Source organism: Acomys minous, assembly GCF_964271855.1.
Source record: "Acomys minous genome assembly, chromosome: 15".
In the NCBI taxonomy this organism is placed as follows: Eukaryota; Metazoa; Chordata; class Mammalia; order Rodentia; family Muridae; genus Acomys; species Acomys minous.
Window position 1 is genome coordinate 3,276,860 of NC_140497.1, and position 16,638 is coordinate 3,293,497.

The 16,638-nt window shown below is 47.3% G+C and overlaps 1 protein-coding gene across 3 annotated transcripts in view; it reads left to right on the forward strand.

The window, feature by feature from the left end:
- The window catches only part of LOC311585346 (zinc finger protein Pegasus-like), a 139,771-nt gene that overhangs the window by 61,568 nt on the left and 61,565 nt on the right, over positions 1-16,638 (forward strand). The window contains exon 3 of one of the 3 annotated variants that reach the window (XM_084760438.1): positions 10,095-10,219. The exons of the other annotated variants lie outside the window; for them this stretch is intronic. Coding sequence (XP_084616564.1) covers positions 10,095-10,197 — 103 coding nt within the window. The 3' untranslated portion in view covers positions 10,198-10,219. Of the gene's footprint in view, positions 1-10,094; positions 10,220-16,638 lie in introns of those variants that run through there. 3 annotated transcript variants of the gene reach the window in all.

Sequence of the window (16,638 nt, forward strand, 5' to 3'; positions counted from 1 at the left end):
GGGCCTTCTGTACGGCCCATTTTTGGCTGTTGTCTCATGCTTCACTTGTAATTGATTCCTAAAATAGAACTCGGTGCTCCCTATTTGTTCTCTGGGCTCTGGAAGTCCTGTTGTAGCACAGACCTGAGAGTCAAAGGGGCTCAGCTTAGAAAATGGCTCTCGCAGCTATGTCTGAGCCTCTGGGTGTTCACACTGCCATGTGAAAAAAATATGCTTCATAGGAAAAACATCTCTGAAAAAGGCATGGTGGTGCCATTTGTATTCGCTTAATGGCAACTGAGTAATTTGTGGCCTTAAATACTAAGTACAATTGAGATGGTTCTGCTATCCAGAGTCCTGTCAGAGCTGTACTTCGCACTGCAGCTCTTCTGAAGAACCCTCACATGCTGGCAGCCTTAGCTATTTGTGGCTATTCTGTTTCTCAGAGACAGCGCCTATACGGTTACCACCCACCGCCACCCCCCCTCCCCCCACAACAACAAGGCTCCACAGTGCTCTTAAGACAGGGAGTTTGGCCCATCTCTAGAGATGCAGAGCGAGTGCTTTGGAATGTTTTTCAGATTTTAAGAGACATTATAAAAACAATGGATTTGGATTCTTTTAAAAATGCTTATTTTTTTAAAAGAGTACATCTTTACTTATTTTGTGTGTGTTCATATATGTGGGCTGCACCTGTCATGGCATGTGTGGAGGTCAGAGGACAATCTCAGGGGGTCAGGGGTCAGTTCCTTTCTTCCACCACATGGGTTTCAAAGGACCAAACTCAGGTTGTCAGGCTTGTTGGCAAGCAACTTTACCTACTGAGTCGGTCCTTAAATTTTGTTAGTATTTATTTTACTAGAAAATTTTCTTTAATTTGTCCCTATAAAATGTGGGGGATATCAGAGTTTTATCAGGATGAGTTGGGATACAAAGCTTACCTTGCTAATATGCGTGGGAGAGCTTGAGTATTTGATGTTGCACAACATCTTTGGCAGGCTTATTGAAAGTTAAAAGGACAGGTTGAGTTGATGGCTAAACTCTGCCAAGACAGGGTAAGCAAGTCCTCAATAGTTTCTGTCTCACAAATATGTCTGTCAGATATATTGGGCCAGAAGGCTGAAGAAGATGCTCCAACGTTTTGGGTGAGTTTTGGGTGACTATTCAGGTAGAAAACTGTCTCTGTCATCTTTTCATTTGGAAAGCTACTAACCTGCACTCCCGGCATACTCAGATAATCAAGTTTACTCCTTCTCGATTCTCTGAGGGAGTTGAAGACCAGGTAGCTTAGTTTTACAATGAAGCTTAATTGTTTAGGGGTTAAGATGTCTTTAGGTCTAGATAGGTGATCTAAGTTGATAATGACAATATGTAATGGAGATTGATTTACATTCAGAAATTTAGATGCACCAAGATGGGAAAGATGCCTTCTTCAAGGCTGTCAAATACAAATAGCCAGAATACTAAGAATGTAACATTGATATAATTCCTGATTGTGTCACGGTTCTTCTTGCCATAGGTAATCTATTGTATATATGTGTAATAATGTAAGTGTATATGAACAGAAATAAAATAATTTAAAAAATAACAACAAAAAAGAAAGTTAAAAGGAGCTGGAGAATGGTTCAGTGGTCAAGGGCACTTGTTTTCACAGAGGATCTAGGTTTGATTCTCAACGACCATCTGGCGGCTTAACCATCCTTAACTCCAGTTCCAGGACACACATGATACACTGACATTCATATGAGCAAAACACTCATATACACAAATAAAATAAATAAACCTAAAAAATGAAAACGATAGCAATCTAATAATTTTAAGAGTATTTTTAGCAAGATCAGGCAGTATAAGACTTAAATGATGTTTTTTTGTTCTGTATAGTTGATTGTTGATGGAAGAAATGACTTAAAATTTGAGTAAAAATAGCAAGTACAGTTAAAATATTCTGCTGAAATATGGTAGTTCCTGATCCTGTAATAGTACTTGTCAAGACCTGTTGCTATGATCCCCAAGCATTCTGATTTCACGGTGAATCACATGTTATTGACTCAATTTGGGCAAAACTCAGCCTGTCTTCCAGCCTCACCGGTCCCCTCTCCAACAGGAATAGCATGCTCCTTCGACAGGAGACGCGGGGTTATTCTCCTTGGAGGGGACAGTGTTGCACTCAGGGTTTGAACTCCCAGATGGTTGCTGAGGTTCATGGGGCTTGGCTGACAACATACTGAGCCAGCCAGTCAGGGACACGTGATACCCCGTCTTCCACACTGCCTGCTGAGGGCACAGTGGAAGGTGCTCTACGGAGCCACCGACTTTGCCCCTTTCCAGAAGGAACGGTTGTTAAGGGCTCTGCTTGGCGTGCTGAGGAAGGACACTTGCTGGTGCTGATCACCCCAGAGGAACCTTTTGAAAAGAACTTTCAACAGTAAAGGAACCAAAGACTGGAGCTGGCACCAGCAGGGCTGACTTCAGGGCGGCTGCAGAGTGAACGGCTTTCGCTGTTGCTGAGATCCCAAAGGTAGTTAGTCACCACAGTCACCTGTTCCAGATCAGCAGTCAGCCCTTCGGAGGTTAGAACCCGCAGCTCCCCTTCCCCCTCCCTCCCTCCCTCCCTCCCTCCCTTCCTCCCTCTCCTTTCTCTTTTTCTCCCCCTCAACTTGATTTTTGTCTGTCTCTTCGTCTCCCAGCTCTCGCCCCCTTCTTTTTCTTTCTTTCTCATTCTCACCTTCTCTCCTTCCCCTCTCACGTCTCTGTCCAACCCTATCTCCTCTCTCTTCTCTTTTTTCCTCTCTTTGCTTCTTTTGTTCCTTCCCTTTCTTTCTCTCGCCCTTCTCTCTCTCTTAATCTCTGATTTCTTTTTCTTTTTCTCCCTTTCTTTTTTTTTCTTTCCCTCCTTACTTTTCTCTCTCCCTCTCTTTCCTGTCCTTATTTCTCTCTGTGTTCCCTCTATTTCTCTTTCTCCCTCTTTATTGGCAGAGTAATCCTTTTCTCCTTAGGATGGTTTCCAGGTTGTGAGAAGCCACAGAGACACTAACAAGGCTGAGAAGTCAGGCAGGAACAGTTTACGAGAAAGGAGGCTCCACAGAGCCCAGGCTGGGCTGCTCCACATGGCTTTAGCCTGTGCAGTTAGTCATTGCCACCTCACAGCCACAGGCACTCCAACTCTCACCTGAGTACAACTGAAGGGCTGTACCAGGAACCTAACCAAGTTTCTGTGGTATCTTAAAGACCTCGACCCAAGGTGTCCACATTGGAAAACTAGGCCCAGGTCCCCTTTCTCGATAACTAGTTCACAGCGAGGTCCTGCTACTGCTGCAGGCTGCCTGTGCGATGGGGTGCATTGCTTGATGGTCCCCTGCTGTTGCTGCCTTTCCAGTCGTATGGAGGAATCCAACTTCAGGTCATAAATCCCCCAGATCTTGCAGAAACATTTAAACGAGTACAGTACTACCCAAAGTGTAAGTGACATCCTTTTCAAGGGCCGCCTGATGCCTAAGCGTACAGCCCTACAAACTTGTCCACTGAAACAGGCACATGGTAAATCTAGGTTTTGTAATTAGGACTACATGATTCCTAACTCAAAAATTAGGAGATAAAGTAACTCTGAAAAATAAAAGCAGTAAAAGAAAACATGGAAAACAGGGCTTTATGGAGACATAATGAGTCCCATTCGAGAGAAAGAAAAACAGACAATAAATCAGTTGAACAAATACAGACTACAATCTGGACAGAATTATCTCAAATGAGTTAATAGGTTAATTCAAAATAATATTTTAGGCTTCCAGCCACAGGCTCACAGATTTGCTGAGCCTGTCTTCAGCATCGGCTTTCTGAGTCTGTTCTGTGTTTATTTTAGTGGAAATGAGTGAAGAATTAAGAAGTAACTAAATGACTTCTCCATGATGCACATGGAGCACTGGTGCCATAAAAACAGCTTCCTCAGCGTTTAATCCATCAATTAGACTGCTAGATTAAAATAAAGATACTCCATGGACATATACAAATACACACATGTGGGCATGGGCATCCACTCATCTCTAATGATGCTCCCCGATCACCGTGGGCATAGGATGTGTGAGTCGCCAGCTTCGGGATGGTTTAATGGAGCGATGGCCGAGTCAAGCCATCTCTGGAGGATGCTGCCCCAGCGTTCTGATTCCCAGACTCGGGCCCTGCAGACCTAGAATCTGCTTTTCATTTTATAAATTGACTTTAGCAATATTTGTTACTGTGCGAGGGTACCAAAATATGAAAGACTGTTACTTCTTTTGAAATGTGTAGAAGAATATACAATATAATGTTTCAAATAAGTGTAAGTAGCCTTACACTCAAGCTCAGTTCTATAAAAAAATAAATAAATAAAAAAGAGAACTCTAGAAATGCTTCAAGCCTTATTAATAAGTTACGTAGGTTTGTGTTTTAATGGTGCCCTGTGCACTGGTGCATGTGTGTGTGGTGTTTGCATGTCTGTGTGTGTGTGTGTGTGTGTGTGTGTGTGTGTGTGTATGTGTGGTGTTTGCATGTCTGTGTGTGTGTGTGTGTGTGTGTGTGTGTGTGTATGTGTGGTGTTTGCATGTCTTTGTGTATGTGCGCACGCAAAAGTCAGGGCCTGGCATTGGATACCATCCTATGCTGATTTTCACTTTATTTTTTTGAGACAGGATCTCTCACTGAACCCAGAGTTCACTGACTCTGCTAGAGTTACTGACCAGCAATCCCTAGGGCTACTTTATTCTCTCAGGGCTTGAGGAGGGCACTGTTCTGCTCACCTCTCATCTGTGGGCTCTGGAGGTCTGAAGCCAAGGCCTCATGCTTGTCCAAGTACGTTACCTGTAAGCTGTCTCCCCAAGCCTTGGATTTTTGCCAATGTTAATTGTAGGAGCAGCCCTGGAGAAGACACTTGCAACTTATGCAGGTGAGACAGTTAGGCAGAATATATAAGGAATTCTTAAAAATCAGTGAGGTAAGTCTAAATGCCAACTGTGGGAAGGGGAGCGTGAATGGCAAGGCTTTGAAAGGAGAAGTAGTAATTCAAGGACTAACCAACACCGAGACTGGGGAGATACAAACCAAAACAACAACTTCAGAACTATCCAGTGAGATGATGGGAGGGCAGGAACGTGGATACACCTATTGGAGCTTTGAAATCTCCATCCATTGAATTCTCGTCCACACAGAGAAACCAACTAATAGCACGCAAAGTCGGCGGGTGGGGTGGGGATGTACTTGCATGCCTCTGATCCAGCAGCACTGCTTCTGCTCGGTACTGAAGTGTGAAAAGCAGGCTGCAAACATCAGGTCATTTCTGCGATTTAGAAGCCCAGGTGCACATGTTACATGTGTGCACGCGCATACAGAGATAGCACAGAGCGGGTATGGAAGGCTGTGGACCCTGTCAGAGGAAGTGGTCCCTCTGGGGAGAGGAGGAGAGGAAGAATGCATCACCTAGATTTACCATGTTCAAATGAGCCTCCGAAAAAAAGAGATACGTGTGCCAGACGCTGCAAAGTAGTAACTCATGCCTGTGTTCTGTGGTAGATCTTAGCTGTCATTCTTGGCTGTGTTCTGTGGTAGACCTTAGCTGTGTGGCATTTCTTCGTACTTTCCTACAGGTTTGGCAGATTTTGTAAGCAAGTAGTTGCCAAGGGTGTGAGTGAACCTCTTCTCTGCTGGGCCTGGAACCTGGTCCAGAAGCAGAGCTCCAGTGCTCCAGGTGCAAGGAAGCTGTGCACAGACAGCAGGTGGCCCCTCCAATGGAAATAACCAGGAACTAGAGTGAGGCCAACATGGTGCTGGGAGAGCTGTGACCGAGGCTAGGAAGATGGGTGCTGACAAGTCTGGCTTTGGAACAGGGTAGGGCTTGAGGACACTCCTCTTCTCCCAGCCTGGTTCCATCCCCCATCACCGCTTCATAGGTCAGAACACTATGTCATATACCACACAGCCACTGGGTAATCACCCAAGGAGAAGAGCAAAGGGTGCGCTGAGCTGTGGTGGCGAGGGGCTGGGCTGGGGCAGGCTGGACCTCTTAAGTTGATAGCTGAGGCAACACTGGGTACTGCCTGCAGTGAGGAGCCGTGCGTTTGCACTTCCATCTCCAAGAAGACAATGGATTTTCAAAATGTCAGTTCTTTGTTCTGACTTGATAAGGCTAAAGGCTAGAAATTGGCATCTTGTGGTAAAAACGGAGGTGGAAACAAGAATAGAAAATTGACACTTGAATGCATTAGTGAAGTACATGGAATTAAGGAAATTTTACCTGAATCTGATGCTTATATGCCCATGAAACAACAAAGGGAACCAAGCTTGATAAATTATTAAAGACACATGCGTGCGTCTTAACCCAAGCCAAAGCTGTGCATGTGTTTCCCTCCCGGCCTTTTGACAAACGCTTTCCTTTCCAGTATGTGCAGGTCAGTGGGCTCACGGCAGAACCAGGTAAGCTGCCCCACGACACCACCTCTTTCTAAGACTAGGCGCAATGCTCTCTTCAGCTGCATGTCCAAAGGTAAACAAGTGCAGAAACTTCTTTGAAGACCCTGCTTGAGTCTGTTCTTTGTTAAGCCTTCCTTGCAGCAATCAAACACGGTTTCCTGTTGCATGTTTACTGAGCCTCTCCGTCCAGAACGCATACAACACGACACTGCAATTTTCCCATTTGTTAATTTTTCCCATTGAGCTCATTCCTGCCTTTTAAACATCCCCTTTCTTGTAGTCCACCTCGCTTAGCGGTAAACACAGAGGATTACAAACATTCCTGCGAGATATAAAACATTCCAGGAAATTTAATTTCTCCAGTCACGGGCTTTAGCGGCAATGATACTGTGCATTCGTATAATATCTCCAGGACGAGAAATATGAACTCTTTTTGCTCATTATCTGTAGACAAGCATTATTATCATAATTTTGCATCCCATGTAACTGAGTCACAGGAAATGAACCAGAGGCAAATCATAGCTGGAGTGTGTCTTGCACATACCTGGAGTGTGTCTTGCACAGGAGCGCAGCAGAAAGGAAAGATGGGTGCATGGATAATTGTCCTCACTACAATAGCAGCTGCTTTCCCACCAAGAGGGGAGAAATCTGTTGTTTGTGTCTGGCGTAGGGAATTGGGGGAGGGGACGGTGAAGGCAACTGCTGATTCTGGAGGTCAAGAAAGTCCCCTACACACCCATGTCCCCACGCCCTTAGGCCAGCCTATCCCTGAAGCCCCAGGCCTGGGCTAGGGAGGTGGGCTGGATGATAAAGTCAGGCCTGCTCCTCTGGTGATTGCTGTCATTTGCCAATGAACCAGCTGTAGCCCTGGCAGGATGAAGTTCATGGCCCGTGGACTAAGACCCTGGACCCATCAACTTGCCCCGCTCAAACCTCCCTCCCCCCCCCCCCCCGCACCTCCTCACGTGTGCCCAGAGAGTCTCTCTGAGGAAACTGGTATTTAAAGTAGCTAGTGTTCTCTGGTGGTGAGTGTCCGGGGCAGAGTACAGTCTCTCCAGGTAGGAAAGTCCTTACCATGAGTGAGGACCTGAGTTTGGCACCAAGGACCCATAGAGGAATAAAAAGGGCAGGGGTGCTGACATGTGCTGGTAATCTTAGTACTGGGGAGGCAGGAAAAAAAAGTGGATCCCTGTGGCTTGATAGCTGGCCAGCGAGTCTATGTGGTGAGCTCCAGGGTAGTGATGGACCCCATGTCAAAAAGTAAAGAAATAAAGTCAACAAGAGTGGATGATACCTGAGGAATGAATGACAGCATATGTCATGCTTGACTATCACACACATGCACCCATCCACCCACATATGCCTGAACACACAGGAATACACATATACACACACAAGTGTGTGCACACACATGCCTACCCATATGTACCTGTACGTACATACACACCTGTGCACATACATGTACACATACACATGCACCCACCCACAAGTGCTTGAACACACGTAAACATCAAACACACACACACACACACACACACACACACACTCACACTCACACTCACACACACATACAGCCTGGAGAGATTGGTTAGTTAGGAGCATTGGCTGTTCTTCCAGAGAACCTGGTCCAGTTCCCAGCACCTACATGGCAGCTCACAACCATCTGTAACTTCCTCTGTCCTCTGGGCGTTGCACCAGTGTGGTGAATAGACTTACATGCAGGCAAAACACCCATGCACTTTAAAAAGAAAGGACCTAAATGAAAGCCGGTTTTGGAGGGTCTTCCTCGTGTCCTTTCTCTTTCTCTCTGAGTCTTTTCAACAGATCCTTCTACAGTTGCTAGGCATCAAGCAACACCCAGGTCCTAACTGGAGAGAGTGAGACTAGGTAGATGTTCTACTGCAGAGTCCAGGGACCCCTCTGGATATGTGCAGTGTACCATGCACTGCAGACAGGGAGGCACAGTGCTACCGTGCTGTCACCGTTGCTCCTAATTGTATATACTGTGTATGTGAGTGTAGAATTCAGTAAATGCCAAAAGCATGACAACCAAGTCCTTAAAGTGCAAACGCTTCCTGCCACGGGCAGAAGGAATGCTGCGCGCTGGTCAGCTGCACAGTTAGGGAGCTGCGCGGGAAGAATCGGGCCATACAGAACCCCAAAACCTAGGTGCTTGGGCAAAGCTTGCAGCCTTGCTGACGCACATCCACTGCAGAATGAGACGCTCAAACACATCCTCTGTAAGGACAGTGAGAGTGGGGACCCTAACTTTGTAGGACTGTGCCCCAACCCCTGCATCTTGCCCACATCTTACTCGGCAGCCATGGCATTGTTAATATGGCTTTGACCTAAGAGGCAGCAAGGAAGAACCGGAAAGCATAGATCTGCCAATAGGCTGCCTTTTTTGGCGCACTCGGAGCACAGTGCAAGAAAGTCTCATGAGAACTTCTCGAAAGGAAACACACTATGTCTGTCACTAACAGAGGGGAAAATGTCACTGGCCCAGTCAAACATTCGGGGAACAATAAGAGCTTCCTGGTGCCAGGAGTCAGAACAAATGTGTGAAATGGAATGAAGGGACATTACCCTGCGAAGCTTTCACAGGAAAGCCCTCAGTCAGCGGAGGACACCGTGCCAGGGTTTGCATGAGGAGGCGTGTCTCCATCAGATTCCACGGCACTCTACAAGAGCCTGTATATAGCACTTGGATTCTGGAGTGGCCACTCCCCTGCTGGTTCTCTGTGTGTTCACAGCGGTCTCTGTCTGTAAGTTCAGGGGTTTATATCTCTAGCTCTCACCTAAAGGGTGGTGGCCGCTGGGCGCACGCTGTGTGGCACAGCTCCAGTCGGGCAGGGAGGGTCCAGGAATTAGGGACCCTTGCCGCTTCATTTATGCTCTGTACAGACCATACAGAGTGAGAGTATGTTACTCATCTCACATTTCATTTGTTAAGACCCCCTCCCCCCGCCCAAAGCTGAGTACATAGACCCACACCCAGGGCGGCTGTGCTTCCAGTGAATGCAGTAGGGAGAAAATTGCAGCTGTGATTGAAATGCAGTCGGATGGTCGCCTTCAAGGGATGCAGGGTTCCACCTGCTCTTTCCAGCCACCCAGTGGGAGAAGGTGGTCGTGGGTCGTGTGTGCTCTCTCTCTCTCGCTCTCTCTCTCTCTCTCTCTCTCTCTCTCTCTCTCTCTCTCTCTCTCTCTCTCTCTCTCTCTCTTTCTTCTGACTGAAGAGCAGACACCAGGGGCTGAAGGAGTGTGCAACAATCCATGTCCGCGGACTCAGGGTCTCAGATATCTTCTTCATTACGGGTCTGTGAAGAGGAAAGCAGTGAAAGTCAATTGAAAGAGACAAAAGCAGCTTTCTTCATTTCTTTAGCACTAACACATACACACACACACACACAGACACACACACACACACACACACACACACACACACACACAGAGAGAGAGACAGACAGACAGAGACAGAGAGACAGAGAAAGAGTGAGAGAGAGGAGAGAGGAGGGGAAGACTTTTCTATTTTAACACTTTACTGTATAATGGTGTATGAATAATTTCATCATTTTTCTGCCATTTATTCAGATGTGAAAGAACTCAGTGAATAATAATAGCTGCTGTCAAAGGTATTTATATTTAAAAGGTCTTTATGTGAAAAAATTTTTTTTTGTCAGGACTGATTTTTCTCTGAGAGGATCCCTCTATCTCCTAGCAACCAATATGGCTGTCTTTCTGAGTAGACGCTGCACCTACGGTGGGCGCCTGACCTCTGTGTAGAAACATCGGCGAAGTTAGCACCTGGGACTCATGTGGATTCAAAGCAAGTTGTTAATGTGGTCCGAGAGCCACGCTTGACGTGGAAGTCTCAGGGGGGTCTCCTTCAGGAAGACTGAACACGTGACCCTCACACGCCCTCCTCTAAGATGCCTGAGTCTCACATGTCCTGTGGATGCACAAAGTGCCCTCTCAGGAACCTGTTCACAGAGAGGCCTCCCTGCTCCAGAAGGGCTCGCTAAGCTGAGGGGATGCAGAGACTTCCTTTGCACATCACTGTTCTAAGGGACAGACTTTCTTTCAGGAAGGGAAACATCAGTAGGAGTTTGCACGTTAGCCCCTCCCCTGCCCCTTGAAGAAAGAGTAATGGAAAGGTTTGCAATTCATCCCATTCCCTCCTGCATTTTGATTACTCATATAAATGTTGTACTCACTTCTATTTGGTCTTACAATTGGGACTTTCTGTGTGTGTGTGTGTTTAAACATTAGCTAGGGCCCTTCATATCTCTCTCTCTCTCTCTCTCTCTCTCTCTCTCTCTCTCTCTCTCTCTCTCTCTGAAACAAATACAGCAATAACAAGGTTATGAATGAATTGTCTGAGACACAGATTTATAGAATGAGGGGAAAGATATGGGGACAAAATGGCTGCGTCTCAAAGCAGGATGCGTATTATCATTAAAAACTTAAAAAACGTCATGGGCATGCGCCCTGCTGGAAGAAATGCATGGTATTAAGAGAAGCACATTTAAATAAATTTTAATAACCTCTTTAAAAACAAACCTCATGAAACTGTGCTTCTGAAAATGAAATATCCAGATGCATAGGAGAAAGCACAAGACTCTAAAGCCAATGAGCAGCACACACTGGGGCGTGACGTTGCTGGCTAGCACCAAGATGCACGGCTCTCCTTGGTCTCCCGCTTCCAAGGCTACTGAAGCTGACATCAGGCAAGCTTGCCCAGTCGGCGAAGCAGGCCACCATGCTGCTCACTCGGGCCTTGCTCACCCAGGGCCTCGCTCACCCGGGCCTCGTCAGATGTCCACGAGCCTTTGCCGTCTACACAGGAAACACTTGGCCATGTGGGGTGCTTCTTCATTTCCCGGGTCATTTTAGGTGCCATACACTAGCTCCCATGTACAGCTGCTGACTCCAGGGTCCCAGTACACCACGCCCCTTGTGACGCGTCTGCAAGCATTTCTATTAGGGTTCTTTGTAGCCTCCAAGGAGAGTTCACAATGAACTTGTACAGGTATGTATATTTTATTTTTTAAATCAACACCACCATTTTTAACCACAAGGAAGTCAAGCGATGTGATGACTAACAGATGGCTCTTGAGTTCAGGAGCAGGTCAGCTGGCTCTAGAAACCATCCACTCTTCCCCTCACAAGGAAGCTGGGAAGCGCTCCTGGGGACGCCACCGTGCCACTGGCTGCACAGCCAGAGGCATCTGAGAGGCTTTCCGTTCATCCTTTGGGGCTGCCAGGAAGTGGAGAAGAACATGTCTCCTCTGCCTGTGTAGACATGTCAGTGACCCAGTCCTACAGCCTCATGGGAGGGTCTCACCCACCAGGTGGTACTGAAGATTGTACTGCAGCTGGTAGGTGCCCACTGTGGCTGAGGGCATCAGTGTCATGCACAGGCATAGAATCTCGGTTGGCACAATAGACTGGAAGGCTCACAGTCTCAGTGGGTATCTCAAGGAACCTCGAGTTCACAAAATACCATGCGTGTGTTTGTGCGCACGCGCGCATGTACATGGGTAGGTACACACGTGTGTGCTTATCCATATGTGTTTGCGTGGGTGTGGAGGCCAGAGGACAACTGCAGGTGTCATTCTTTGGAACTGTCTGCTTTATCTTTGAGTCAGGGTCTCTGTCTTCTTGGGCTTACTGATCCAGTGAGACCAGCCAGGCCAGTGAGCCATAGGAGCCTCCTGTCTCTGCCTCCCCAGCCCTGGGATTCAGAGAGAGAGAGAGAGAGAGAGAGAGGGAGAGGGAGAGGGAGAGGGAGAGGGAGAGGGAGAGGGAGAGGGAGAGGGAGAGGGAGAGGGAGAGGGAGAGGGAGAGAGAGAGAGAGAGAGAAACTTAAGCCTCTGTGTGTGCAGCAAGCACTTCACCGACTGAGCCCTCTTTCCAGCTCCATTTCAACAGCCTCCCAGGTGATCCCTTACCATTCAGGACTACTGCTGTTGAGTCTGTCCCCATGTGACATCTACTGTCAGAACCTGCACTCTAAGAGCACACCCCCTTTCCTTCCCAGGACCCCTGATCTGGGCAGCATCCTCTGTAGAATTACTTTTTATTGGTACTTGAAACTGTTCATCTCTTCTCAACCAACTTTTAAAAGTGCATTGATTTTTGCTCCCATGGTATTTTTATCTTTAATGGGAAATTTCTAACTATGTGTTGGAAATGAGCAAATCTCCATGTTTCTGAAAGGTAAGTTTACCTCTTCAAAACACACGTGGAAAGAGAGAAGAGAAAGCTTCCGAGAAACGAACAACAACAACAAAATTGTATCAAATAAATTAGAGAGGAAAATGTTTTGCAATGCATGTTAGACACGGGTATTGATCTGCTCTGGAAGTGTCTGCAGTCCCTCCAGAGGACACAGAGGGAGGATTTTAGAGGCCATCGGAACCGCAGGGCGGCTTTTGGCGCCTTCCTGTAAACAGGAGACTGTGGATCAATTCAGTTAAGAAGGCGGTGATGTCAGAGAGAAAAGTCAGGTCAGCCTGCTGCCTAGTAAGGCAAGAGTGGCTCCGAGCGGCTGGCTTGGGTGTTCTGGCGAAGGCTTTAAAATGATGTCCTTGTGGGTCACAGTCCTGTGCAGGTGGGTTTGTTCCTTCACCGATGGCGCCGTGTGCAGGTTTAAAAACACCAATGCCATTTCAGTACTTAGAAGACATGTCACTCCAAGCAGTGCTCACGTGCACACTCAGTCAAGCTCCTGTTTCTCCCCGCAGATGTGTCTCAGATCTTTGTTTCCGAGTCTAAGGAAAACATATCTTTCCATGTTTGCCAGTGGCTTAAAAGCTTTTCCTTGACACCTTTCCCCAGGTGACGGCAGATGGGGCAGATGGGAAAGCTAGCTCTGAGGGGCTCCTTCCGGGAAGGAGCAGACCGGCTCATCAAGATGCCCAGAGCAAGCAGTCATTTTGATAAAGCTAGGTTCTAAAGATCGTCATTGATGCAACACCAAGTGGCCTGAGAAGCAATTTCAGCATTCCTCTCTCCTTAGTCAAAACTTGTCTCTGTGGCCTGGACCTCTGGTCCAGCTAACCCAGGGTCTGTGTTGTTCTCTCCTGACAGCCCCGTGTGGAGACAAGGAAGCGACATGACAAATGGGCCCCGCTCAGGTTCCAGGCTTTTCTCTCTGGTACCCGTTCACTCTCTCTCGTCAGGCTACCAGTCCCACCCCCAAATTTCCCTGCCAATTTATAGTACTTAAACAAATACATTTCTCATGTATACCTGGCTGGCACCGGGGATGAAAATAGTCGAGCCAACACCAAGAACTTTTCCCCTGCAGCTTTTTCTCCAGAGAGAAGCAGCACTAACCTAGCTGGGTTAGGAAGCTGTACAATTCCGTTACCTGAGTGTGAGGCGTTTTATTTAACCGTCTCCAGGTGCACTGCATTGCAAGTCTGTCTCCAGTTTGCAGTCACCCAGTCCCCTGCAGCTTCACCTTGTGAGCCATGCTATTTTTTCCAATTCTTAATGTGTGGCAATTTCCCGGGCTTTTTTCCTCTGTGTAGCCTTGGCTGTCCTGGAACTCACCCTGTACACCAGGCTGGCCTCGGAACTCACAGAGATCCACCTGTCTCTGCCTCCCGAATGCTGGGATTAAAGGTATGCGCCACCACTGCCTGGCTTTCCCAGGCCTTTTATGAAGGGTGTTTTTTTTTTATCTTGATTAATAAGAAAAAAACCAATCTGAGACATGCTCTTTGTAGAAATGATGTAGAATGCTCGAATTGAAATGAACTCATTGTAGCATTCCGTTTGTCTCCATCTAGGCTGCTTAGAGATAGTCGCTTTTTTTTTTTTCACTTGCTGCTTCTCAGATGCAGATTCTGTAGTTTCAGTCCTAGAAATGAAGTGATGCACTAGGCCATGAAGAAAACTTTTCTTGGGGAAAAATTGTTTAAAACTTATATAAAACTCAATGCTGCCAGGGCTGTAATGGCATATGAAGGTCCCCTGACATCTGTGTGTGTAACTGGGGGATTCTTTGCAGCCAATAGTTTAGACAGGAAGCTGACAGGTAAACCAAACAACCTGCAGTGCTGGGCCCCGTGTGCCGCCCACGGCTTCCCTGCCACCCATGTTCCCCCTGTTAAAACCACCCGGTTCCTGGAAGTCTTCAGGTGATGCTGTGGACACAAACAGAATCTTCTCCACTGCACACTCCCAGCCCGCCCACTTGTCATCTGCCTATGCCAACAGCTTGCTGATTTGGAGGAAACGGAGGTTAGTGCATCCCGGAGAAGGAGGAACTGAGGCTCTGAACATAGCACACTCATCGCCACGAGGTGGGCTGTTCAGGTGGTGTCTCAAGAGTTGCCCCTGTATCCTGTTCTCTTCTCAGTGTTGTTAACTGCTATGGGCAGTGGGGGGTGAAGATATATCCTTGCCCTGGTTGAAGCTCTGGGTGGAGAGAGCCCTACCTTCCACAGGATGAAACCAGGATCTTCTTTCACCTCATGAAGCACAATGAGGCAGCGAGACAAAAACTGAGCTCTTCCTCAATGGTGGACTTAGCAGGGCAGGGTCTACCTGCTTAGCAGGGCAGTGGACCTCAGACGGGGCAGCCATGGTGAATGGGGGAAGATGAGCAGGCTCGTGAGAACCTCACCAAGATGGACACGCAGCTTGACCAAGAGGTAGTGAGGGTGCAACAATGATGTTTTTTTAAAAAAATGTCTCAGAAGAGAACTCTGGGTGAGAAAGACAGCTGGAAGTCTGTGTACAGTCGTCTTACACCAACAGAGTCAGATTATAAAAATGGTACAACGTCGCTTAGCAAGTGAGTCTCTAAATTCAATACAAATCTAGTCAAACTTTCAATTGTGTCTTACTTGATTTAGAAATTGTTGCTGTAATTCCAGAAACCATATGGAGGGACAAATTACTAGAATTGCCAACACATGAGGAAGGAGGAGGAGGAGGAGGATGAGGAGGAGGAAGAAGAGGAGGAGATAGTGAGATTGGCCAATGTTTTGGCAAAACACAGGGACACCTCAGTTTTTACTGTGGCCTTTTCCTGGTCATAGTAGTTAGGATTATATGATAAGGCCACAAGGTTAGGCAAATCTGCCACTGAATAGAAGGAAACAAGAAGTCCATGTAGGTCTTCTAGAAGGGAACAGGATGGACCAAGTGTAATACTGGAGCTGGGAGGAACAGAGACAGACCGGGTGTGCTGCTGATGGTGGCAGGGCTCCAGTGTGAACTGGAGGTGTCTGTGGAGAAGCATGCAGGGCTGAGATTCTGACGTGGTGCAGCACGTCCACACGTGACTCACCCAGTCACAAAGACATGCAGTTTTGTTCTCCCAGAGCTCAGGGGACTGCAATGGAATGGAAGGACCTGCTGTCTTTTTGGAAGATGTCCTGCCTTAGTAAGAGACTAGGAAAGGAAGAAAGGAAGGGGTCAACAGTGACGAGCATCCTCATCCTCAACTCGCATCTTCATCGTGAGGGTGGAAGTGGCTGTTGCATGGATAGAGGTGGCTAGAGTGGATGATGCGAGCTCTTCTGAAACAACCCCGGATGGAGAAGGAACTAATGGCAGGAACAGCCATGGTGTTCTCACTGTTCAGTTCAGTGGCTACTGAAAGCTTCTGCGTAGCTTTCTCAGGCCAATGTGGCATCATTAGGAAGACAGTCCTCTACTAATGTCAGTATGTTTGAGTGCTTGTAGATTCTTATTCACGAGCCGGTTGTGTTTGTTTGACTTGCCGCAGATACACAGCCGTATCTGTGTACCTTCTTATCTCGACACGGAGGAGAGCAATCCTGGTGCCAAGAGGCTGCTGGCTTCCTGTTTACCACCACAGCACCAGCCTGCTGCTTTCCCACTCAGCGTAGAGAGGTAGAAAGTCTGGGGAAAACCATAGGAACTGGGAATTTAAAAACAAGAAGCCAACAACAACAACAAAAAACCTGCTCCCTAAATAATAGACTCTGAGAAAGTTGGGGGGGGCATGTTCAGCAACTGCTGCAGAGCCACAGAGATGAAGAGGCTGGTCTCTAGGACTCCCCGAGCCTCGTTTCAAAGGTGACAGACTTACGTGTCGAGACATTTCTTCGCCTCAGATTACAAGGAGCTGCCTCTATTACAGTGATGGCAAGTGTGTGGCCAGACAAGGGCCGATTGGGCTTGAGACTCCTCATTAATCTGTAACCGGGCTGATGGTTGTCACTAAATAAAAACCAATCT